Source organism: Leucoraja erinacea, chromosome 6 (assembly GCF_028641065.1).
Source record: "Leucoraja erinacea ecotype New England chromosome 6, Leri_hhj_1, whole genome shotgun sequence".
NCBI lineage: Eukaryota > Metazoa > Chordata > Chondrichthyes > Rajiformes > Rajidae > Leucoraja > Leucoraja erinaceus.
In genome coordinates this window covers 2451872-2477946 of record NC_073382.1, presented here as the reverse complement: position 1 = coordinate 2477946, position 26075 = coordinate 2451872, and the positions used below count along the sequence as shown (strand labels likewise).

Below are 26075 nucleotides of genomic sequence, written 5' to 3'. Positions count from 1 at the left end.
CCGACTTGGGCGCTGAACCTCCCCCGGACCGGGCCGCCCCGACATGGGCGTCGCTTCTCCCCCCGGACTGGGCCGCCCCGACTTGGGCGTCGCTTCTTCCCCGGACTGGGCCGCCCCGACTTGGGCGCCGAACTCCCCCCGGACTGGGCCGCCCCGACTTGGGCGGCGCTTCTCCCCCGGACCGGGCCGCCCCGACTTGGGCGTCGCTTCTCCCCGGACCGGGCCGCCCCGACTTGGGTGCCGAACCTCCCCCGGACCGGGTTACCCCGACTTGGGCGTCGCTTCTCCCCCGGACCGGGCCGCCCCGACTTGGGCGTCGCTTCTCCCCCGGACCGGGCCGCCCCGACTTGGGCACCGAACCTCCCCCGGACCGGGTTACCCCGACTTGGGCGTCGCTTCTCCCCCCGGACCGGGCCGCCCCGACTTGGGCGTCGCTTCTCCCCCGGACCGGGCCGCCCCAACTTGGGCGTCGCTTCTTCCCCGGGCTGGGCTGCCCCGACTTGGGCGCCGAACCTCCCTCGGGCTGCCAGCGCCGCACCTTCCCGAGCTCGGCCGCTCCGACGGGAGCCTCGTTCCACCCTCGGGCTGGCCGTCCTCACGGGAGCGAGCTCAGGGCGAGTCCTGACGGTGCTCTGCCTCCGGAGCCTCGAGGTCGTCAGCTCCATTAGGCCTCAGCACAGACGGAGGCAGAGAAGGGGAATACGACAAAAAGGTCGTATTCCCCCGCAGGGAGAGACTGCAAACCCCGTTTCAAGGTGACCAGAATTGAGTTAATTTGTCAGACAAAGTCTAACTATAGGGACTGTCAGCCAGAATATATTGGATAGACCATGGTTCTCCACTCCCCAACCTAAATTGGGCAACTTTATCTCTGCTGTGTCTATATTCTTCTTCAAAATAGAATTCATATTTTCAAAACTCCTGAATCTGTCATTGCAGATTAACAGAATGTAATTAATTTTGTTTAAGTCTAATTATAAACACAGCCAGGCAGAATATAATGGTTAGATTATGACTTCTCCACCCCCCCCCCCCCACCTAAATTTTGACGTCATAGGAGCAGAATGAGGCCATTCAGTCTATTCCGCCATTCAGTCATGGCTGATCTATCTTCCCCTCTCAACCCCATTCTCCAACCTTCTGCAGCATCATGCAATGCAATCCTCAAGTTTTGTTTGCCATGACGTGACCAATTACACCAATTACCTGTAATGTTTAAAAAAATATTCAGACAGGTACATGGATGGTACCCGGACGTGGCACCGACGGACGAGAAGCCGAAACAAAGAAGTGGAAGCCAAATAACCGAATTGAAACAAATCCGAAATGCCAACTAACTGAAAGGGTGGGGTGCCTAAATGCAATCTAACCGAAAGGGCACACAAACCATAGGTTTCTGGGCAATCTGAACCCAAGCACCAAGTTGTAAGCGACCAAAGGTGCGCATCCCTCAGGGCAGCCCCCACTCTCCCACGGCCCTCTCCGCGGGCTGTTGGTCGGGTGGAGCGGAGGTGTGTTCATCCCTCCACAGTGATGTGATGGACGTGGGGGTCTGAACCAATCGCTGACAAGTCCCGCCCCCCGGCAACGTCCTGTCCGTTATTTGACTTTTCTGTTGTGCGGCATTCTGTTCGTTGGCCTGTAGGCGACGCCGCTTTTCGGGTAGGTGGCGTTTCGGCAGAGCGGCCATTTGGTGAGTTTGCTTTTAGGCGACGCAGCCTTGGCAGTTAGTTGGCTTTTAGACGTCCCGCCCTTTCAGTTAGTTGGCGTTTCGGCTTTGTTTCCATTCGGTTATTTGGCTTCCACTTCTTTGTTTCGGCTTCACGTCCGTCGGCGCCACGTCCCCACACGACATGGATAGGACAGGTTTAGATGGGTATGGGCCAAATGCAGGCAGGTGGGACTAGTGTCGATGGGACATGTTGGCCGGTGTGGGCAAGTTAGGCCGAAGGGCCTGTTTCCACGCTGTAAGACTCTTTGACTCTGTATGACCTCTGAGATTTGATGTGTTTTATGTTTGTTGCAGGGAGAATGAAAGTCACTCTGAGTCTGACAACGACCTGGAGAATCAGAGGAGGGGAAGTCAAAGCACCACTGCTGTGAGTACCAGGCATTCTCCGCTCTCACTCCACAACTGGTCACTCCAGTCACACAAGCTCCAGGTTCACTTGTTCAATGGTTCAATGCAGTGTCACATGTACTGAAGGACAGTGAAATTAATTGTTGTATACAGTTCAGTACAAGTGTCACTATAGTGGAAATATGTTCAGTTTTGTTTGGTTTAGAGATTCCGTGCGGAAACAGGCCCTTTGGCCCACAAAGTCCATGCCGACCCGCAATTCCCGCACACATTAACATTACCCAACACACACTAGGGACAATTTACAATTATACCAAGCCAATTAACCTACAAACCTGTACGTCTTAAGAGGGTGGGAAGAAACCTGAGGATCCCAGAGAAAACCCACGCAGGTCGATACAGACACCATACAAACTCCATACAGACAGCACCCGTAGTCAGGATCGAACCCGGGTCTCTGGCGCTGTAAGGCAGCAGCTCTACTGCTGCGCCACCATGCCACAGAGGGAGTTTTTTGTATGTTATCTGTGTGGGTTTTCCCCGAGATAGAAACATAGAAACATAGAAATTAGGTGCAGGAGTAGGCCATTCGGCCCTTCGAACCTGCACCGCCATTCAATATGATCATGGCTGATCATCTAACTCAGTATCCCGTACCTGCCTTCTCTCCATACCTTCTGATCCCCTTGGCCACAAGGGCCACATCTAACTCCCTCTTAAATATAGCCAATGAACTGGCCTCAACTACCCTCTGTGGCAGAGAGTTCCAGAGATTCACCACTCTCTGTGTAAAAAAAGTTCTCCTCATCTCGGTTTTGAAGGATTTCCCCCTTATCCTTAAGCTGTGACCCCTTGTCCTGGACTTCCCCAACATCGGGAACAATCTTCCTGCATCTAGCCTGTCCAACCCCTTAAGTACACTTGTACTGAACTGTATCTTCGGTTTCCTTCCACACACCAGAGACATACAGGTTTGTATGTCAATTGACTTGGTATGAATGTAAATTGTCACTAGTGTGCTTAGGATAATGTTAATGTGTGGGGATCGTTGGTCGGTGCGGACTCGGTGGGCCGAAGGGCCTGTTTCCGCGCTGTATTTCTAACCTTACCTAAACTAAAGATGCAGGATTGGAGTTTATTCTTAGTTAAACATTATTTAATTTGTTATGAAAAAATAATGCCAAGTCAAATATTTGGGACCCCAGAGCTTTGGACAAGTAACAGCACTGCCACCTGCAACAGCCTGGGTTTAACATGATCTTTTTCCTGCCGTTTCCAGTCGTGGAAGAGACGGAGGGACCAGTCTGAGAAAAGCCGGCGGAGATCATCAACCACAAGAAGTTGTCGCAAGATTCGATCAAACGGACGCCAGCAGCAAGATGAGGTTGAGGCCGTCACACTGTTTGAGGTGGTCAGGATGGGCAAGAGCGCGATGCAGGTAACTGGCAGGATGATGCTGGAACAAGCTGCCAGAGGAGATAGTTGAGGCGGGGACCATCCCAACGTTTAAGAAACAGTTAGACAGGCACATGGTTTGGAAGGATATGGGCCAAATGCAAGCAGGTGGGACTAGTGTAGCTGGGACATGATGGCCGGTGTGGGCAGGTTGGGGTGAAGGGCCTATTCCCACGGTGTATCATTCTGTGACTCTATGGCTCTATGAAACTTCAATGATCTGCTTACAACCTGGTGGTATGAATATTGATTTCTCTAACTTCAAGTAGTCACTCGACTAGGAAAGGATTTGAAGGATGCGGAGTTACAATACAATACAATACAATACAATACCTTTTATTGTCATTTGAGCCTCGGTGAGGCTCAAACGAAATTCTGTTTCCACAGCCATACAAACCAAGACAATTCCTAGACACACACACAACTTAATTCACACAAACATCCATCACAGTGGACCCACTGTGATGGAAGGCAAAGTCTTTTCTCTCCCCTGTTCTCCATGTCTCTCCCGATGTCCAAGCCCCAGGCAGGCGATGATAAGTCCCACGGCCATTTTAGGCCGTGCTGGGCGATTTACGGCCCCGCTCCCAGTCTAAAAGTCTCGAAGTTGGAGCCCCCGGTGGGCGCTGGAATGTCCCACGGCCATGGAGCCGCGCCGGGCGATGTACGACCCCGCTCCGGGTCGTTCCAACCCCGCGACACGGGCTGGAGAAGTCGCGTTGCGGGAGCTCCGGGAAGCGGTCTCTCTCTCCGCCCGGACCCGCGAGCTCCCGATGTCCCGGTCCACCGGACCTGTGGCTGCAGCTGGAGCCTCCGAGCCCCAGGAGTCGAGTCGCAGCGGCGAGTCACCACCGCTACCCATGCTCCAAGGCCGGCCAGCCCTACGATGGTGGGTAGTCCGCAGCTCCGCAGTCTCCCGAGCCCCTGAGTCCTTCAGGTTGGAGGCCGCTCCACGGTGCTAGGCCCCAATGACAACGGAGACCCGACAGGGAAAAGGTCGGGTCTCCCGGACAGGGAAGAGATTTTAAACGGTTTACCCCTCCCCCTCCCGCCCCCCACATATACACATTCAAAACAAGTATTTAAGTGGGAGTTATTAAAATATACACATTCAAAACAAGCCAAAACACTACATTTAACTAGACAAAATTTTTTTTAAAAAGACAGACAGGCTGTAGGGGGCGCTGCAACGGGTGAGTGGCACCACCAAAGACTGGGTAGATGACATTAGCACTTCTTGAAGTGGGCTGGAAAGGCCCGTTTCTGTGCCTCGGGTTTCTATAATTCTCGTGATGTCCAAAATAACATAGAAACATAGAAAATAGGTGCAGGAGTAGGCCATTCGGCCCTTCGAGCCTGCACCGCCATTCAATATGATCATGGCTGATCATCCAACTCAGTATCCTGTACCTGCCTTCTCTCCATACCCCCTGATCCCTCTAGCCCCAAGGGCCACATCTAACTCCCTCTTAAATATAGCCAATGAACTGGCCTCAACTACCTTCTGTGGCAGAGAATTCCACAGATTCACCACTCTCTGTGCGAATTCATTTTCCTCTTCTCGGTCCTAAAAGACTTCCCCCTTATCCTTAAACTGTGACCCATTGCTCTGGACTTCCCCAACATCGGGAACAATCTTCCTGCATCTTGCCTGTCCAACCCCTTAAGAATTTTGTACGTTTCCATAAGATCCCCCCTCAATCTTCTAAATTCTAGCGAGTACAAGCCGAGTCCCCTACGACCTCCTTAGAAACATAGAAACATAGAAATTAGGTGCAGGAGTAGGCCATTCGGCCCTTCGAGCCTGCACCGCCATTCAATATGATCATGGCTGATCATCCAACTCAGTATCCCGTACCTGCCTTCTCTCCATACCCCCTGATCCCCTTAGCCACAAGGGCCACATCTAACTCCCTCTTAAATATAGCCAATGAAGTGGCCTCAACTACCCTCTGTGGCAGAGAGTTCCAGAGATTCACCACTCTCTGCGTGAAAAAAGTTCTTCTCATCTCGGTTTTAAAGGATTTCCCCTTTATCCTTAAGCTGTGACCCCTTGTCCTGGACTTCCCTAACATCGGGAACAATCTTCCTGCATCTAGCCTGTCCAACCCCTTAAGAATTTTGTAAGTTTCTATAAGATCCCCTCTCACTCTTCTAAATTCTAGAGAGTATAAACCAAGTCTATCCAGTCTTTCTTCATAAGACAGTCCTGACATCCCAGGAATCAGTCTGGTGAACCGTCTCTGCACTCCCTCTATGGCAATAATGTCCTTCCTCAGATTTGGAGACCAAAACTGTACGCAATACTCCAGGTGTGGTCTCACCAAGACCCTGTACAACTGCAGTAGAAACCTCTCTGCTCCTATACTCAAATCCTTTTGCAATGAAAGCTAACATACCATTCGCTTTCTTTACTGCCTGCTGCACCTGCATGCCTACCTTCAATGACTGGTGTACCATGACACCCAGGTCTCGCTGCATCTCCCCCCTTTCCCAATCGGCCACCATTTAGATGATAGTCTGCTTTCCTGTTTTTGCCACCAAAATGGATAACCTCACATTTATCCACATTATACTGCATCTGCCAAACATTTGCCCACTCACCCAGCCTATCCAAGTCACCCTGCAGTCTCCTAGCATCCTCCTCACAGCTAACACTGCCCCCCAGCTTAGTGTCATCCGCAAACTTGGAGATATTGCCTTCAATTCCCTCATCCAGATCATTAATATATATTGTAAATAACTGGGGTCCCAGTACTGAGCCTTGGGGTACCCCACTAGTCACTGCCTGCCATTGTGAAAAGGACCCGTTTACTCCTACTCTTTGCTTCCTGTTTGCCAGCCAGTTCTCTATCCACATCAATACTGAACCCCCAATGCCTTGTGCTTTAAGTTTGTATACTAATTTTTTATGTGGGACCTTGTCGAAAGCCTTCTGGAAGTCCAGATACACCACATCCACTGGTTCTCCCCTATCCACGCTACTAGTTACATCCTCGAAAAATTCTATAAGATTCGTCAGACATGATTTACCTTTTGTAAATCCATGCTGACTTTGTCCAATGATTTCACCACTTTCCAAATGTGCTGCTATCCCATCTTTAATAACTGACTCTAGCAGTTTCCCCACTACCGATGTTAGACTAACTGGTCTGTAATTCCCCATTTTCTCTCTCCCTCCCTTCTTAAAAAGTGGGGTTACGTTTGCTACCCGCCAATCTTCAGGAACTACTCCAGAATCTAAAGAGTTTTGAAAGATTATTACTAATGCATCCACTATTTCTGGAGCTACTTCCTTAAGTACTTTGGGATGCAGCCTATCTGGCCCTGGGGATTTATCGGCCTTTAATCCATTCAATTTACCCAACACCACTTCCCGGCTAACCTGGATTTCACTCAATTCCTCCAACTCCTTTGACCCGCGGTCCCCTGCTATTTCCGGCAAATTATTTATGTCTTCCTTAGTGAAGACGGAACCAAAGTAGTTATTCAATTGGTCCGCCATATCCTTGTTCCCCATGATCAACTCCCCTGTTTCTGACTGCAAGGGACCTACATTTGTTTTAACTAATCTCTTTCTTTTCACATATCTATAAAAACTTTTGCAGTCAGTTTTTATGTTCCCTGCCAGTTTTCTTTCATAATCTATTTTTCCTTTCCTAATTAAGCCCTTTGTCCTCCTCTGCTGGTCTTTGAATTTCTCCCAGTCCTCCGGTATGCTGCTTTTTCTGGCTAATTTGTACGCATCATCCTTCGCTTTGATACTATCCCTGATTTCCCTTGTTATCCATGGATGTACTACCTTCCCTGATTTATTCTTTTGCCAAACTGGGATGAACAATTTTTGTAGTTCATCCATGCAGTCTTTAAATGTCCTCCATTGCATATCCACCGTCAACCCTTTTAGAATTAATTGCCAGTCGATCTTGGCCAATTCACATCTCATACCCTCAAAGTTACCTTTCTTTAAGTTCAGAACCATTGTTTCTGAATTAACAATGTCACTCTCCATCCTAATGAAGAACTCAACCATATTATGGTCACTCTTGCCCAAGGGGGCACGTACAACAAGATTGTTAACTAACCCTTCCTCATTACTCAATACCCAGTCTAAAATAGCCTGCTCTCTCGTTGGTTCCTCTACATGTTGATTTAGATAACTATCCCGCATACATTCCAAGAAATCCTCTTCCTCAGCACCCCTGCCAATTTGATTCACCCAATCTATATGTAGATTGAAGTCACCCATTATAACCGTTTTGCCTTTGTCGCACGCATTTCTAATTTCCTGTTTGATACCATCTCCAACTTCACTACTACTGTTAGGTGGCCTGTACACAACACCCACCAGCGTTTTCTGCCCCTTAGTGTTGTGCAGCTCTACCCATACCGATTCCACATCCTCCAAACTAATGTCCTTCCTTTCCATTGCATTAATCCCCTCTCTAATCAGTAACGCTACCCCACCTCCTTTTCCTTTCTGTCTATCCCTCCTTAAGTGGGTACTACTGCGTGTGACGAAAAGTTGGTGTTGTGAAGAGTTACTCTGGATTAAACATGGAGATTACGCCCATAAATCATTGAGAAGAATCCAATAACCTCTCTCTAGTTTGCAGGGTTGTGTGTATCTGTTTTTGTGACGCTACATTCGATTGTGTGATGTTTGCCTCCTCTCTTTGCAGTCTGTAGTTGATGACTGGATTGAAGAGTATAAACAAGACAGAAATACTGCCCTCCTGGATATCATCCTCTTTTTTATCCAGTGTTCAGGATGCAGAGGTGAGCCACTCTGATTTGTCATTACTGTGCCCTGTCTTTTCGATGATGCATTACCCCGCATTCTGCTAAATGCTCCTGAATACATCGGGACAATTCAATATTTTCTCGACTTTTCATTCCTCACTGCTGTGATGGAAACTGGGCTTACATTCTAAGATGTGTCTATTAGGAATAATTGCCGGATTTATTTAAAAAAATATTTATTTGTAATGATAATCTCCTTATCCTCCCCACTTTCCGATTACTTCTCTATGCTGACATTACGTTAGTGACCGATTTAGACTTCAGAGACACAGTGCGGAAACAGGCCCTTCGACCCACTGAGTCCGCACCGACCAGCGATCATCCCGTACACTAGCGCTACCAATAGACAATAGGCAATAGACAATAGGTGCAGGAGTAGGCCATTCGGCCCTTCGAGCCAGCACCGCCATTCAATGTGATCATGGCTGATCATCCCCAATCAGTACTCCGTTCTTGCCTTCTCCCCATAATCCCCTGACACCGCTATCTTTAAGAGCCAAACCCTACACTCTAGGGACAATTTGCAATTTTACCAAAGCCAATTAACCTCGAAACCTTTGCAGAACGAAACTGCAGGTGCCGGTTTGTACCGAAGATAGACACAAAGTGCTGGAGTAACTCAGTGGGTCAGGCAGCATCTCTGGAGAAAAAGGATGGGAGACGTTTTGGGACGGAACCTAGAAACATGTACGTCTGCGGAATGTTGGAGGAGTCCCGAGCACCAGGAGAAAACCCACGCAATCGCAGGGAGAATGTACAAACCCCATCCAGGCAGGATTGAACCTGGGTCTCTGGTGTTGTACTGCAGCAACTACAGTGCTGCACCACTGTGCCGCCCCTAATAGAAATATTTATTTACAATGATAATCTCCATTTTCTCATTACTTCTCGTTGCTGACTTTACAATAGTGACCGATTCTTAAATGTAATCCATAGGTTGTAAATTTATTTGGAATTTCTGAAGAGGTGGTAAAGGACTTGATGATGAGAAACTATTTCCCTGAACGGCAGGTCCAATATATGAGGTGTTTAGTAGGGAAATCACTGTGTACTGGAGTTGCTTCAGCATTTTGTGTCTATCTTCGGTGAAAACCAGCATCCGCAGTTCCTTCCTACACACGGTTAGAAACTTAGAACCATAGAAACATAGAAAATAGGTGCAGGAGGACGCCATTCGGCCCATCGAGCCAGCACCGCCATTCATTGTGATCATGGCTGATCGTCCCCTATCAACAACCCGTGCCTGCCTTCTCCCCATATCCCTTGACTCCACTAGCCCCTAGAGCTCTATCTAACTCTCTCTTAAATCCATCCAGTGACTTGGCCTCCACTGCCCACTGTGGCAGGGAATTACATAAATTCACAACTCTCTGGGTGAAAATGTTTTTTCTCACCTTAGTCTTAAATGACCTCCCCTTTATTCTAAGACTGTGGTTCTGGACTCGCCCAACATTGGGAACATTTTTCCTGCATCTAGCTTGTCCAGTCCTTTTATAATTTTACTAGACCAAGTGCAGACCCGTTGGGTCTGTTCCCCCAACGTGCGGTTGTGGGGGGGGGGGGGGGGCAGCATGCAGCGTCACACACACTAACTATCCCCCCCCTCCTGCACACACGCTAATTACATAGAAACATAGAAATTAGGTGCAGGAGTAGGCCATTCGGCCCTTCGAGCCTGCACCGCCATTCAATATGATCATGGCTGATCATCTAACTCAGTATCCCATACCTGCCTTCTCTCCATACCCTCTGATCCCCTTAGCCACAAGGGCCACATCTAACTCCCTCTTAAATATAGCCAATGAACTGGCCTCAACTTCCCTCTGTGGCAGAGAGTTCTAGAGATTCACCACTCTGTGTGAAAAAAGTTCTTCTCATCTCGGTTTTAAAGGATTTCCCCCTTATCCTTAAGCTGTGACCCCTTGTTCTGGACTTCCCCAACATCGGGAACAATCTTCCTGCATCTAGCCTGTCAAACCACTTAAGAATTTTATAAGTTTCTATAAGATCCCCTCTCAATCTCCTAAATTCTAGAGAGTATAAACCAATCTATCCAGTCTTTCTTCATAAGACAGTCCTGACATCCCAGGAATCAGTCTGGTGAACCTTCTCTGCACTCCCTCTATGGCAATAATATCCTTCCTCAGATTTGGAGACCAAAACTGTACGCAATACCCCAGGTGTGTCCCAATATTACCCCCCTTGATATTATATTAATATTATTAATTTGCTCCTTTTACCCCATAACCACCCTATCTACTGACGCATAGCCCCCAACTTGCAGTCACATCTAGAGAGGGCGAGCGGGAGTAGTGATTGAGGGCAGAGAGAGAAGGGGCAGAGACAGAGGCAGAGAGAGAGGGGCAAGAGGGAGAGGGCGGTGGAGGGGAGGAGAAGAGGGAGGGTGGGTGAGGGCAGAGAAGGAGGGGAGGGGAGAAGAGAGGGGGTGAGAGTGGGGGGGAGAGAGAGGGGGGCTGAGAGGGGGGTGAGGGGATGGGGAGAGGTGGGGAGCAGCAGGGAGGAAGGGGGGAGTGTGGAGAGAAGAGGGTAGGGGGTGTGGAGGGGAGGGGGATTTTAGGGGAGGGAGGGTGGGGGAGGTGATGGAGGGGAGGAGGGGGAGAGAAAGAGGGGCGTGAGGGGGGGGGAGGGGAGAGGGGGGAAAGGGGGGGAGAGAGAGAGGGGGTGCTGTGAGGGGGAGAGAGAGAGGGGGTGCTGAGAGGGGAGTGAGGGGGGAGGGGGGAGAGGTGGGGAACAGGGAGGTGGAGGGAGGGGGTAGGGGGGTGTTGACGGGAGGAGGGTTTGGGGGAGGGAGGGTGGGGGAGGGGATGTAGGGGAGGAGGGGGAGAAAAAGAGGGGAGAGAGAGAGAGGGGGAGAGAGAGGGGGGAGAGAGGGGAGGGGAGAGGAGGGGGGGGGGGGGGGGAGAGAGAGAGTGAGTGCCTTTTTACTTCAACCCAAACCCCCCAAACAACCATTTGCAGGCAGTGCCTTTTTACTTCAAATCAACCATATTTTCAAACCACATTAAGGGCATTCACAGTTGAGTAGACATGTGTTCAGTGTTATTCAGAGCTCAGAGAGACGTGACCTCCATCTTGCAGAGACTGAGTGAGGCACACCACTTCCTGGTTTTTATAGTCCCTCTCCCTCGCTCCCTCCAGCAGGGGCAGCAGAGAGAATGGTGAATTAAAAAAACCCATTAATATCTCTCTGATTCTTCATCGATGGGAAATATCCACTGGTCCAGGAAGGCAGACGTGGGCTTTGAGCAAGGTGGCCAAAAATGACGGCCATAGGTGGCGGCGTTCTCTTGGAAATCGCAGCACAGAAGGCCAAAAGCGGTCAAGATCAGGCTTTTAGTAATAGAGATATGTTTCTATCAGATTCCCCCTCATCCTTCTAAACTCCAGTGAATACAAGCCTAGTCTTTTCAATCTTTCCTCATATGACAGTCCCGCCATCCCAGGGAACAATCTCGTGAACCTACGCTGCACTGCCTCAATCACAAGGATGTCCTTCTTCAAATTAGGAGACCAAAACTGTACACAGTACTCCAGATACGATCTCACCAGAGCCCTATACGACTGCAGAAGAACCTCTCTACTCCTATACTGAAATCCTCTTGTTATGAAGGCCAACATTCCATTAGCTTTCTTCACTGCCTGCTGTACCGTTATTAATTAATTCTCTCTTATTACATTGTCAGTTGCTGAGCATACTAATAATCATAACATAGTCAGATCCTAGTCAGTTACTGAACATACTAATGCATCTTGTGTACATTCAATAACTCATCCTCTGCATTGTTGGTACTAGTCTAAATGCAGATTAAAGTTTTTGATGACTATTGTATAAATTCCGTTACATTCACCTGTAAAAGAGAGAAAATGGTCTCTTTTTTGCTCCATCTTATTCCCACCGAAGGACTGAGCTCTGAAACGTCAACTCAATTTCGCTTTCCACAGATGCTGCCTGACCTGCTAAGTATTTCCAGCACTTTCTGATTTTGTTTCAGATTTCCAGCATCTGCACTTTAGTGGATTTTCCCTCAATATCTCTTCAATGTCTTCTAGCTCCCTTCTGAACTAATATTATCTTGACCCTGTTGTTGGATCGTGTCATATTTTACTATCTAATAACCAGTTTTGAATTTGTGGGCTAATTTGTTGAATTAGATCCTATTTGATGTTGCTATATTTGGTCCAAAACTGAGCTCCTCTACCGAAGAACAAAATGGTCACAATGTCCCAAAATGTTGGCCGTTCTGTAGAGATTCTTTCCATCGCTCCATTTGACTTGTCTCAAACCAGGCATTATATTCTCGCTGCATCTCCAACCTCATCTATTGCATCCGCTGCTCTAGATGTCAGCAGATCTATATCGGTGAGACCAAGGGCGATCGTTTCGCCGAACACCTCCGCTCGGTCCGCAATAACCAACCTGACCTCCCGGTGGCTCAGCACTTCAACTCCCCCTCCCACTCCGCCTCCGACCTCTCTGTCCTGGGTCTTCTCCATGGCCACAGCGAGCAGCACCGGAAATTGGAGGAACAGCACCTCATATTCCGCTTGGGGAGTCTGCATCCTGGGGGCATGAACATCGAATTCTCCCAATTTTGTTAGTCCTTGCTGTCTCCTCCCCTTCCTCAGTCCCCCTGCTGTCTCCTCCCATCCCCCAGCCTTCGGGCTCCTCCTCCTTTTAACCTTTCTTGTCCCCGCCCCCCCCACCCCCGATCAGTCTGAATAAGGGTTTCGGCCCGAAACTTTGCCTATTTCCTTCGCTCCATAGATGCTGCTGCACCCGCTGAGTTTCTCCAGCTTTATTGTGTACCTTCGATTTTCCGGCATCTGCAGTTCCTTCTTAAACACATAATATTCTCTCGATCCTCTTCAGATGTGCTACAGAAAGTATATGTCAGCCATGATCACATTGAATGGCGGTGCTGGCTCGAAGGGCCAAATGGTCTACTCCTGCGCCTATTGTCTATTGTCTATTGTCTATAATGCCAGGATGCATCTCGAATGCTCAGAAAAGTTGAAAATGTCAGTTGGAGGGACCACATCACCTCTATGGGGAGATTCCACCTCTGACCGAGAAGATCAGGTGGAGAAGAGCGAGGCTCGCTGGTCACTGCCACCGTCGGCCAGAAATGACCAGCAAACAAGGTTGTCCTGTGGGAACCCACCCATGGAAGACGTGGCCCGGGAACGGCCAAGCAAGATGATGCTGAAGGCGTTGACGGAAGATGCATGTGTTGAGACAAAAGAGGAGCTCGCCAGCTGCATGGAGGACAGAGATGTGTGGTGCATCCGTCAACGTGCCCGTCGGAAACCAGCACCACTGCGTCGCTAATGTTTTCAAGGATTTAATAATAAAATAAAAACAATGCATCTCAGCCTGGTAGGGCAGCTGCTATTCCTTTGATTGCCGTAACCTACAGAGAGTGGTGAACACAGCCCCGTCCATCACAGGCTTGTCGTCTTCCTTCCACACCCTCCACAGTGTGTTGCACCAGGAAGGGTTGAAGTATTGTCAAGGATGCCAGTCACACTGACTATTTCCTCTTCTCTTTAGTTCAGAGATACGCCGTGGAAACAGGCCCGCCAAGCCCACACCGACAAACAATCACCCCGTACACTAGCTCTATCCTACACTCTAGGCACAATTTACAGAAGCCAATCAACCTACAAACCTGGACGTCTTAGGAATGTCTGGGAGGAGCCCTGAGCACCTGGAGAAAACTCAGGCAGTCACAGGGAGAACGTGCAAACCCTGTACAGACAGCAACCGTAGCTAGGATCAAATCTGGCTCTCTGGCGCTATAAGGCAGCATCTGTACCGCTGCACCACTGTGTTGCAGCTCTCCTACCTTCTGGGAGAAGATGGAAGATCTTGAGCCCTCGGGTGTCTAGACTTCAGAATTGTTTGTTTCTATATCATACCGCTGAATCCATCACCTCTTTCACATTCCCTTCCCCGGTGGTGCTGCCACGCAAGGGCCTGTCCCACTTACGCGACCTTGGCTCGCAAATTACGCGACCTCGTGGTCGCTTGAGACGTATGGGCACCGTATGGCCGCGCGGGGCCAGTCCCACTTAGAAGCGCGGAGTTGTGCGGGGCTGGTCCCGACATCGCGCGGGGCTCGGAAAAACTTGCAGTGGCCGAAATCTTCGCGCGCCAACGGCCTGTCGGCACGCAGGCGCATTGCGGTCGTCCGGAGTGTCTTGACGTCGTACGCAGCGTCTTGACGGCGTACGCCTTGCGCATGGCGTTGCATGATGACGTCACCGCCCGACGCCGTGCAACGCCCAAATTCAGTCGGCTCGCCTCCTGCCCAGCTGATTGGTAAGCATGATATAAATGACGTCACGCGCGAACTTAGCGCGAACTTAGCACGTACTTAACGCGAACATCGTGTGAACTCCACTTCCGGTTGGTTGCGCCAAACGCACGCAATCGCATGCAAGTGGGACAGGCCCTTTACACTCGCTCTTAACGAGATCTCATTCAGATATTCGTCACTGTACTTCAATTAAGTTTTTATGATCTTGCACCATTTTGCTGTTCTACACTCACTGTTTGAGTTCAGGCATATTATTGTTACATGTACTAGGAAGGTACAGTAAAAAGCTTTGTCTTGCATGCTACTCAAACAGATTTGATATACCATGCGTAGATACAATTGGTTCAAGCTCAAGGGTGGAAATATCCAAAACTATAAGGTGAGAGGGGGAAAGGTTTAATGGAGGTGTGCAGGGCAAGTTTTTTTGTTACACAGAGATTAGTGGGGGCCTGGAACGCACTGCCAGGGGTGGTGGTGGAAGAGGATATGATCGTGGCGTTTAAAGAGGCTTTTGGATAGGCACATGGAAGTGCCGGCTACAGAGGGATATGAACCAGTTTAACTTGGCATCATGTTTGACACCAACAATAGTGGTGTACTCTTTTATGTTCTATGTAATATGTACAATAGTTGGATGATCAGCCATGATCATATTGAATGGCGGTGCAGGCTCGAAGGGCCGAATGGCCTACTCCTGCACCTATTTTCTATGTTTCTATAGTGTAGATGGGACATGTTGGTTGGTGTGGGAAAGTTGGGCCAAAGGGCCTGTTTCCAGACTCTATGACTCTGTGACTGTGACTGTATGACTCTGTGAGACTCTGTGTGAGACTCTGTGTGAGACTCTGTGTGAGACTCTGTGAGACTCTGTGTGAGACTCTGTGTGAGACTCTGTGACTCCATGAGCAATGAGGAAGATGCAGATAGCAGAATGTAGTTCTCAGCATTGTAGTGCATCAGCTTTGTATTTAATGTTGCATTCATCATTACAGCAGGTGTACTGTTCCTGTGTGAGCTTCATGTGAACAAGGAACTTTGTTGCAGCCCAGTGTCCGTGACAATAGACTGACATGATTCTGAATGTGAGGCGGGGCAGTGGCCCAATACCACGACTGTTAGCCCAAATCTGGATGGGTTGCACAATAGAAAGTTGCCTAGAATTTGGAGGCAAAAGCTTTTCACTGTACCTCGGTACATGTGAGAAATAGACTAAACTGGAACTGGAGTCTCTGATGCAGAATGTGTCAATGTGGCATCTCTCTGGGGCAGGCACAATGGGTTAATCTGGTTACTTTGGATTCCTGTCCACTGGTCGGTCTGCGAGCGGGCAATCTATTATTTATACATTCTGCTTTATGAGAACATTTCGTTTTTCAAAATGTAATGTATTTCATGCATGAATATTTTGAAGTAATGTATTTTATTCTAAGTGTTTTTTTTTTTCCCCTGTTGTCGCAGGAATGGTTACAGCTGAGGTTTTTCAAAATATGCATAGTCCTGACATTAGGAGAAAAATGACTGAGGAATTTGATGAGGTGAGATAAGGTTTTTGAGATTGATTTGAAAACACGGTTTTCATTCCTGAGCTGTATATTCAATCCTCTCCCCCCCGCACACGACGTGGGAACGAACGCTGGATCAGCATCAGTTTCCCATCAGAACTGACACTTCGGACAGCTTGCTTGGACAAATGTCGCGGCTGGCCATGCAGCAGTGGAGCTACACTGGTGTCGGAAAGGGAATGCATCTTCTTGCATTTGCAGGGTCTATCGCAATGTTTACGAAACATTTGGACAAGTACATGGATAAGATTTAGAAGGATGTGGGCCAAACGCCTGCCTCTGGCCACATCCATAGAAACATAGAAACATAGAAATTAGGTGCAGGAGTAGGCCATTCGGCCCCTTCGAGCCTGCACCGCCATTCAATATGATCATGGCTGATCATCCAACTCAGTATCCCGTACCTGCCCTTCTCTCCATACCCTCTGATCCCCTTGGCCACAAGGGCCACATCTAACTCCCTCTTAAATATAGCCAATGAACTGGGCTCGACTACCCTCTGTGGCAGAGAGTTCCAGAGACTCACCGCTCTCTGTGTGAAAAAAGCTCTTCTCATCTCGGTTTTAAAGGATTTCCCCCTTATCCTTAAGCTGTGACCCCTTGTCCTGGACTTCCCCAACATCGGGAGCAATCTTCCTGCATCTAGCCTGTCCAACCCCTTAAGAATTTTGTAAGTTTCTATAAGATCCCCTCTCAATCTGCTAAATTGTAGAGAGTATAAACCAAGTCTATCCAGTCTTTCTTCATAAGACAGTCCTGACATCCCAGGAATCAGTCTGGTGAACCGTCTCTGCACTCCCTCTATGGCAATAATGTCCTTCCTCAGATTTGGGATCTCTCTATGTCAGACACAGTTGCCTGCATTTGACCCATATCCCTCTAATCCTTTCCTGTCTATGTACCTGTCCAAATGTCTTCCAAATGCTGTTATCGCACCTGCCTCAACTACCTCCTCTTGTTAGCTCCTTCCATTTAGTCATCGCCCTCTGTATGGAAAACTTGCCCCTTGAACACCTTTCCCCTCTCACCTTAAACCTATGCCCTCTAGTTTTTTATACCCCTTATCTGCAAGAGATGTCATGCATTCACCATATCTATGTTCGAAGTGACTAAATCATTTTGGTGTGTCTATGAATGTGGGACCTATATTCTTCTGTTGTATCAGCCACAAACCAGGTGGCACGATGGCGCAGCGGTAGAGCTACAGCCTTAAGGGCCTGTCCCACGAGCATGCGACTCCACGCGGCAAGTGCGACCTAACGTGGTCGCTTGAGCCGTACGGCCTCGCGGGGCCGGTCCCACTTCGATCACCGGAGCCGTATGGAGTTGTGCGGAGCTGGTCCCGACATCGCGCCGGGCTCCGAAATTTGACACTGTTCAAAAATTCCGCGCGGCAACGGCCTGCCGGCCCGCAGCCGCATTGAGGCTGTACGCACCGTCTCGACGGGCGTACGCAGCGTCTCGACGCCGTACGCAGCATCTTGACGGCGTACGCCTAGCGCGAACTTCCCGCGGACTTCGCTCGAACTTCACGTCAACTAGTACGGGATCACTCGACCTCTGCGCGGCCCCCGCTTAGGGTTTGGTCGCGCTCGCCGCATGCAGTCACATACTCGTGGGACAGGCCCTTAACAGCGTTGGAGAACCGGGTTCGATCCTGACTATGGGTGCTGTCTGTATGGAGTTTGTACGTTCCCCCTGTGACCCCGTGGGTTTTCTCCGAGATCTTCGGTTTCCTCCCACACTCCAAAGACGTGCAGGTTTGTAGGTTAATTGGCTTGGTGTACATGTAAATTGTCCCTTGTGTGTGTACGATAGTGTTAATGTGCGGGAATTGCTGGTCGGTGCAAACTGGGTTGGGCCAAAGGTCCTGTTCATCTATCTCTAAAATTAAAAAAAACTAAAAGCTAAAAACCCTTAAAAGAACTTGAAAAGTATTTATTGAAAATTAGACTCTTAGGGGCCTGTCCCACTGTGCGAGGCAATTCAAGAGCTCTCCCAAGTTTAAAAAAAATCAAACTTGTGGTAAGTACGTTGAATGTACGTAGCGGGTACGTTGGAGCTCGTGGATGTCTCCCTGCGGCTCGTAACGCTAACGGCAGGTACTCGGGAAACGCGGTAACACGTGATGTTTTTTCAGCACGGTGAAAAATGTCCACGAGAGCCCCGAGTACCTACGAACGAACGGCTATCACCGTAATTCTCCGAGTTCGAATCGGGGAAACTTGGGAGAACTCTCGAATTACCTCGTACAGTGGGACAGGCCCTTTAGATAAAACTGACATAGCATTGTTTTACAAATTCCCCCTAACCTTTATTTCTTTCCACAGGAGACTGGGTTACAGTACAAGAAGTTTATGGTGTATCCCTGGATATTGAATGTCACATGGCCAATTGAAATGGTATCAGGACAATGTCTGAATTTTACTCGTTCTCTTGTTTTTTGACCTCTGTTTTTATTTCCCCCGTGCGGAAGCGTTTATTCCCATTTTCTGTTCAGCGAAGTGATCTGTGATTTAAATGGAAGCAAATATTGCTCGGCAGGTCAGTCAACACCAGAGGAAAGTGCAGAGGAAAGTTGAGATTAGATGTTTTAAAGACACAAAATGTTTTTTTTTTTTTTTTTTTTTTTTTTTTTTTTTTTTTTTTTTTTTTTATTAGCAGTACAGTAAATCACATTAATAAATCGCATATATCTTATTACATTATGTTGTACCACTTCATTTTTTGAGCTTTAAAAGAGAAAGAAATAAAAGAAGTAAGAAAAGTAAGCAAGAATCGTGAAGGTGCAGGAAAGTGTTGGGAGAAGAGAACCCCTTAGGGAAGGAATTAGAGAAGGAAGCAAAGAAAATAATTAAGACCCTAGAAAGAAAAGAAAAAAAAGGAAAAAAGGAAAATCAATCGCTCTATTGTAACACAAAACTCTGCAAAAAAGGATATACCAACCATGTTTTTATTAAAAATGTATTTTATACCCCCCATTACCAGGTCCTGGTAGCCTTTATATTTTAACTTATTATTGCACCTTAGCTTGTAATAGTTCCATAAATGCAGACCACGTATTTTGGAAGTGATCTGCTTTACCTGCTAGGAGGAGTCTCATCTCTTCCAAGTGTAATGTTTCGAACATGTTTGAAATCCACATCTTTGTTGTTGGTATTGGAGCATTTTTCCAAAATTTAAGTATAAGCTTTTTTCCGATTATTAGCCCATAATTAAGTAAGTTCTTTTGAAAATGTTTTGAGGGCAGCTGGAATGTTGCATCCCGTTTTTATCACCGGGATCTAGGGAGGTCGTGGGTTTTCTCCGTATGCTCCGGTTTCCTCCCACACTCCAAAGACATGCAGATTTGTAAGTTAATTGGCTTTGGTGAAATTGTAAATTGTCTTTAGTGTGTGCTGGGTAGTATTAGTATGCGGGGATCACTGGCCGACGCAGACTCAGTGGGCCGAAGGGCCTGTTGCCGCACTGTATCTCTAAACTAAGATTGAACCAAAGTTCCTGGAGATGGTAAAGAAACGGTGTACAGACTGGGAGACAAAAAAATTCTGGAGTAACTCAGCAGGACAAGCAGCATCTCTGAATAGAAGGAATGGGTGACGTTTCGGACGAGACCCTTCTTCTGGAGACCTTCACGAGACCCGAAGTGTCACCCATTCCTTCCATCCAAAGATGCTGCCTGTTCCGCTGAGTTACTCCAACATTTTGGTCTATCTTCGGGGTAAACCAGCATCTGCAGTTCCATCCCACACATTTTGTTTACAGAATGGACCCAAGGATGAATGATAAAGGGCCTGTCCCATGAGCATGCGACTCCATGCAGCAAGCACGACCTAACATGGTCGCATGAGCCGTACGTCCTCGCGGGGCCGGTCCCACTTCGATCGCCGGAGCTGTATGGAGTTGCACGGAGCTGGTCCCGACATCGCGCGGGGCTCCGAAAAAGTGACCATTAAAAAATTCCGCGCGGCAACGGCCTGCCGGCCCGCAGCCATCTCGACGCCGTACCTCACGCGCAAACTTCCCGCGGACTTCGCTCGAACTTCATGTCACTCACGAAACCTCCGCGCAGCCCCCGCTTCTGGTTTGGTCGCGCTTGCCGCATGCAGTCACATGCTCATGGGACAGGCCCTTTAGTTCACATTGGGGAAGCTGAGGTTGTTCAACTTGGAGGGAGGAAGGTGAAGAGATGGTTTGGGAGAGCTATACTAAAGCATAGGCAGAAGTAGGATTTGGTGGGACTACTGTAGGATCAGTATAAATGGGAGTATGTGGGAGGTTAGGATCACACTCTACTTAATGAGAGGATGGTTCAGTTGCCTGGTAACAGCTGAGAAGAAACTGTCCCTGAATCTGGAAACAGCTGGAAGAAACAGTCACAGAATCTGGACAGTTACCCAATAGGTTCCACACCCAAACTACTCTCTGAACAGAAAAGTGTCATTTTATACTCCTCTTCCTTCTATCCTTTGTGGTAACCGTTGTCCAAATGCTAAATTTGCATCCAATAATTTGGTAATTGAACCGTCTGTGAATGGGGCCAACTTCTTTAGAGTTTAGACAATAGACAATAGGCAGGAGGAGGCCATTCGGCCCTTCAAGCCAGCACCGCCATTCAATGTGACCATGGCTGATCAATCCACAGTTTGACTGTGTCCGCAGCAGCCATTGTCTTGTACACCTCTGAGAAAAACGTCCCCTCAAACTTATTTCTTGCTGAGGAGAACATGTGGTGGCATGGTGGCAAAGCGGTAGAGTTGCTGCCTTACAGCGCCAGAGACCCGGGTTCGATCCTGACCACGGGTGGTGTCTGAATGGAGTTTGTACGTTTGCCAGCGTGGGTTTACAGCAGGATCACCAGTTTACACCCACAGTCCAAAAACGTACAGGTTTGTAGGCTAATTGGCTTGGTATAATTGTAAATTGTCCCGAGGACAATCTCTCGACACTAAGATAGTGTTAGTGTGCGGGGATCGGACTCGATGGGTCGAAGGGCCTGATTCCGCACTGTGTGTCCAAACTAAAATAAACCCTCCAGTGTGTCCTAACTGTTGAGATGTCAGTTCACCCTCTGCATTAGCTGATCCTTGTTATCTACTGTTTTCTCGACAGGACAGTGGGGATTATCCACTGACAATGACGGGACCCTATTGGAAGAAGTTCAAGTCCAACTTCTGTGAATTTATCTCTGTGTTGATTCAGCACTGCCAGTACACCATCATACACGATGAATATCTGATGGACACAGTCATCTCCCTGCTTGCCGGCCTCTCCGATTCTCAATTGCGGGCATTCCGACATACAAGTACGCTCGCAGGTGAGAGTGTTTCAAGTTGTCTTGAAGTAAATAAGTAAGTAAGTTTATTGGCCAAGTATTCACATACAAGGAATTTGCCTTGGTGCTCCGCCCACAAGTAACAACATGACATACAGTGACAGCTACGAATGACTCAGAAAACACTAAGCATTCATAATAATAAAACATTGATGATAAAACACCATTGATCAAGCATTTCATAGCAAAAGGATTTGAGTATAGGAGCAGGGAGGTTCGATTAGGAAAAGGGGAGATGCAACGAGACCTGGGTGTCATGGTACACCAGTCATTGAAAGTATGCATGCAGGTGCAGCAGGCAGTGAAGAAAGTGAATGGTATGTTAGCATTCATAGCAAAAGGATTTGAGTATAGGAGCAGGGAGGTACTACTGCAGTTGTACAGGTCCTTGGTGAGACCACACCTGGAGTATTGCGTACAGTTTTGGTCTCCTAATCTGGGGAAAGACATTCTTGCCATAGAGGGAGTACAGAGAAGGTTCACCAGACTGATTCCTGGGATGTCAGGACTTTCATATGAAGAAAGACTGGATAGACTCGGCTTGTACTCACTAGAATTTAGAAGACTGAGGGGGGATCTTATAGAAACTTACAAAATTCTTAAGGGGTTGGACAGGCTAGATGCAGGAAGATTGTTCCCAATGTTGGGGAAGTCCAGAACGAGGGGTCACAGTTTAAGGATAAGGGGGAAATCTTTTAGGACCGAGATGAGAAAAACATTTTTCACACAGAGAGAGTGGTGAATCTCTGGAATTCTCTGCCACAGAAGGTAGTTGAGGCCCAGTTCATTGGCTATATTTAAGAGGGAGTTAGATGTGGCCCTTGTGGCTAAAGGGGTCAAGGGGTATGGAGAGAAGGCATGTACAGGATACTGAGTTGGATGATCAGTCATGATCATATTGAATGACGGTGCAGGCTCGAAGGGCCGAATGGCCTACTCCTGCACCTATTTTCTATGTTTCTATCAATGTTTCTATGTGAACCAACAAAATACCAGATCAAAGGGAGCCTACAGTTTTTTGGCTGTTTAGTAGAGCAACTACTCGTGGATAAAAACTTTTTATATGTCTGGCAGCTTTGACAGTCCGGAGTCGCCTTCCAGAGGGACGTGCTTCAAAGAGTTTGTGGCCAGGGTGAAAGGGGTCAGAGATGATCTTGCCCGCTCGCTTCCTGAAGTCAGGAAGCATCCAGGGACGCCCGAGCCAAAACAGGAAGAAGTAAAGAACGCACACCGTAAACTTCCCACCATAAGGGTGGGAGAATCGGTGGGTGGGAACGGTAGAGTTGCTGCCTCTCAGCGCCAGAGACCCGGGTTCGATCCTGACCATGGGTGCTGCCTATACGACTTGCACGGCCGATTGAATTTACCCCCCTGCGGCCGAGCCTCTGGAACTCCGGCCAGCCAGAGCCGGCTTCCTAAGCTGACTTAGCAGGCCGGTATCTCGTCTCCCCGGCGGACTAGGCAGACCGTTCCGGTACCGTTGGACTCCTCTCGGAGGCCCCGACCTCTGTTGGTCCGGCAAAACCAATAATCCAGAAAGTCCCTGGAACCAAGGGTGCCGGAAAATCGGTGGTGGACCTGTACGTGACTGCACCATGATATCTCAAGGCCATCTTGTACAGAGTCTGGTGATTAGGTCTTTGATGTTGTGTCTGCATCTACCAAGCTCATTTTAATTGGGGATTTCCCGTTCCTTCCAGCTATGAAATTAATGTCGGCGTTAATCAACGTGTCTCTGAGCCTGAGGGTACAGCTACACAATGCCCAACGACAGTGTGAAGTGGAGAAGAATAACAGAAGCCACAACCGTGGGCTGGAAGCATTGGTGCAGAAGAAGGCAGAGGTGGGAAGATTTCTTATTTTCCATTTTCCTTGTGGAAACGGAATTTGGTGTTCCCTTCCGGCGTCTTAAACAAAACCACTTGACTAAAAAACAAAGTGTTGGAGGATTCACAAGGAACTGCAGATGCTGGAATCTTGGGCAAAACACAAAGTGCTGGAGGAACTCAGCGGGTCTGGCTGCATCGGGGCGGGGCGGCACGGTGGCGCAGCGGTAGAGTAGCTGCCTAGCAAGGCCAGAGACCCTGGTTCGATCCTGACTGGCCAGTGCCGACTGTACGGAGTTTATACGTTTTCCCTGTGACCGTGTGGGTTTTCTCCGGGTGCTATGGTTTCCTCCCACACTCCAAAGACGTACGGATTTGTAGGTTAATTGGCTTCAGTAAAATTGAAAATGATCCCTAGTGTACAGGGATCGCTGATCAGCGAAGACTTGTTGGGCCGAAGGGCGTGTTACCACTTTGTATCAATAGTCTAAAGACTAATTTTTGGAGGGAAATGGACAGATAATGTTTTGTGTCGAAATCCTACATCAGTCTGAACGTTTCGATCCTGAGTACGGGGGCTGTCTGTATGGAGTTTGCGAATGGTATGTTAGCTTTCATTGCAAAAGGATTTGAGTATAGGAGCAGGGAGGTTCTACTGCAGTTGTACAGGGTCTTGGTGAGACCACACCTGGAGTATTGCGTACAGTTTTGGTCTCCAAATCTGAGGAAGGACATTATTGCCATAGAGGGAGTGCAGAGACGGTTCACCAGACTGATTCCTGGGATGTCAGGACTGCTTTATGAAGAAAGACTGGATAGACTTGGTTTATACTCTCTAGAATTTAGGAGATTGAGAGGGGATCTTATAGAAACTTACAAAATTCTTAAGGGATTGGACAGGCTAGATGCAGGAAGATTGTTCCCGATGTTAGGGAAGTCCAGGACAAGGGGTCACAGCTTAAGGATAAGGGGGAAATCCTTTAAAACCGAAATGAGAAGAACTTTTTTCACACAGAGAGTGGTGAATCTCTGGAACTCTCTGTCGCAGAGGGTAGTTGAGGCCAGTTCATTGGCTATATTTAAGAGGGAGTTAGATGTGGCTCTTATGGCTAAGGGGATCAGGGGGTATGGAGAGAAGGCAGGTACGGGATACTGAGTTGGATGATCAGCCATGATCATATTGAATGGCGGTGCAGGCTCGAAGGGCCGAATGGCCTACTCCTGCACCTAATTTCTATGTTTCTATGTTTCTCCCTGTGACTACGTGGGTTTTCTCCGGATGCTCCAGGTTTCTTCCCACACTCAAAGACATGAAGGTTTGTAGGTTAATTGGCTTCTGTGAATAGGATAGAACTAGGGTAAGCGTGGTCAGGGTGGACTCGGTGGGCTGAAGGGCCTGTTTCCATGCTGTATCTCTAAACTAAAACAAGACTGAATGAAAACCAAGTGATAATCTTATAAAACTGGCGGTTCTCTCAGGAAGTAGACCAGGTGTCCTTGCGTTTGCTGGTCGAGACCCTTCTTCAGACTCGACCCGAACCGACTCGGCCCATTCCTTCGCTCCAGAGATGCTGCCTCATCCGCTGAGTTACTCCAGCATTTTGTGTCTACCTTTGATTTTACCAGCATCTGCAGTTCTTTCCTTACACATTTGGCTTGTAGGTGTCTTTACACTCACACTGCTTTAGTTGACTCTCAGCTAACGTCAGAAAGCGTTACTTGCAACGGGGTCAAGAAGAAAATGACATCTGACAACATCTCAACTGAGACAGTACAATGAACGCTACTTTCTCCCAACATCCACCGTCAAAGAATGAATGTAAATACAAAAGGCCATCATTATGTAGCAGGCAGCATTTGATGGGACGCCTGCTCAGGTTGAATGGCCACTTGGCTATTATCTGTTCATGGGATATGGACTTCCCAGGCATGGACAGCATTCATTGTTGATCCCTCATTTGCTTTGAACAGTGTTTTCCTGGACACTTCAGAGAGAGTGTAGAGTCAACCACATTGCTATCTGTAGCAGATACAATGGTGATTTTTAAAAGATTGGTTAGAGTTTAGAGGGCTCTGGGCCAAAACAGGCAAATGGGACTATAGCGCAGAATGCCATCTGGGTCAACATGGACAATGTGGGCGGGAGGGCTTGATTCCGAACTGTACAAACTCTGCGGCCATTGGTTCTTGGTCTGGAAGTCTCACATGATCCAGACCAGGTAACGATGGGAGATTTCCTTCCATGAAGGACATTGGGGAACCCATGAGGGTTTTGATGACACCCAGACAATTGGACGCAATGACTCGTATAACCATATAACAATTACAGCACGGAAACAGGCCACCTCGGCCCTTCTAGTCCGTGCTGAACACTTATTCTCACCTAGTCCCATCTACCTGCACTCAGACCATAACCCTCCATTCCTTTCCCGTCCATATACCTATCCAATTTATTTTTAAATGATAAAATCGAACCTGCCTCCACCACTTCCACTGGAAGCTCATTCCACACAGCTACCACTCTCTGAGTAAAGAAGTTCCCCCTAAACTTCTGTCCCTTAATTCTCAAACTCAAAAATCCTCAGACTCAAAGCGGAATCTTTTTATTCCAAGTTTAGTTACATTTTATTTGCATTCCCCATCGTCCATTTTCACGGGATTTGAACTCACATA

At 48.2% G+C, this 26075-nt stretch overlaps 1 protein-coding gene across 1 annotated transcript in view; it reads left to right on the top strand.

The window, feature by feature from the left end:
- The window catches only part of LOC129697825 (cohesin subunit SA-2-like), a 132735-nt gene that overhangs the window by 29989 nt on the left and 76671 nt on the right, over positions 1–26075 (top strand). Inside the window, exons 3-9 of the mRNA XM_055636468.1 lie at positions 2027–2099; positions 3360–3518; positions 8218–8314; positions 16138–16214; positions 18572–18643; positions 21354–21558; positions 23277–23419. Of these exons, the coding sequence (XP_055492443.1) occupies positions 2027–2099; positions 3360–3518; positions 8218–8314; positions 16138–16214; positions 18572–18643; positions 21354–21558; positions 23277–23419 (826 nt within the window). The remainder of the gene's footprint in view (positions 1–2026; positions 2100–3359; positions 3519–8217; positions 8315–16137; positions 16215–18571; positions 18644–21353; positions 21559–23276; positions 23420–26075) is intronic.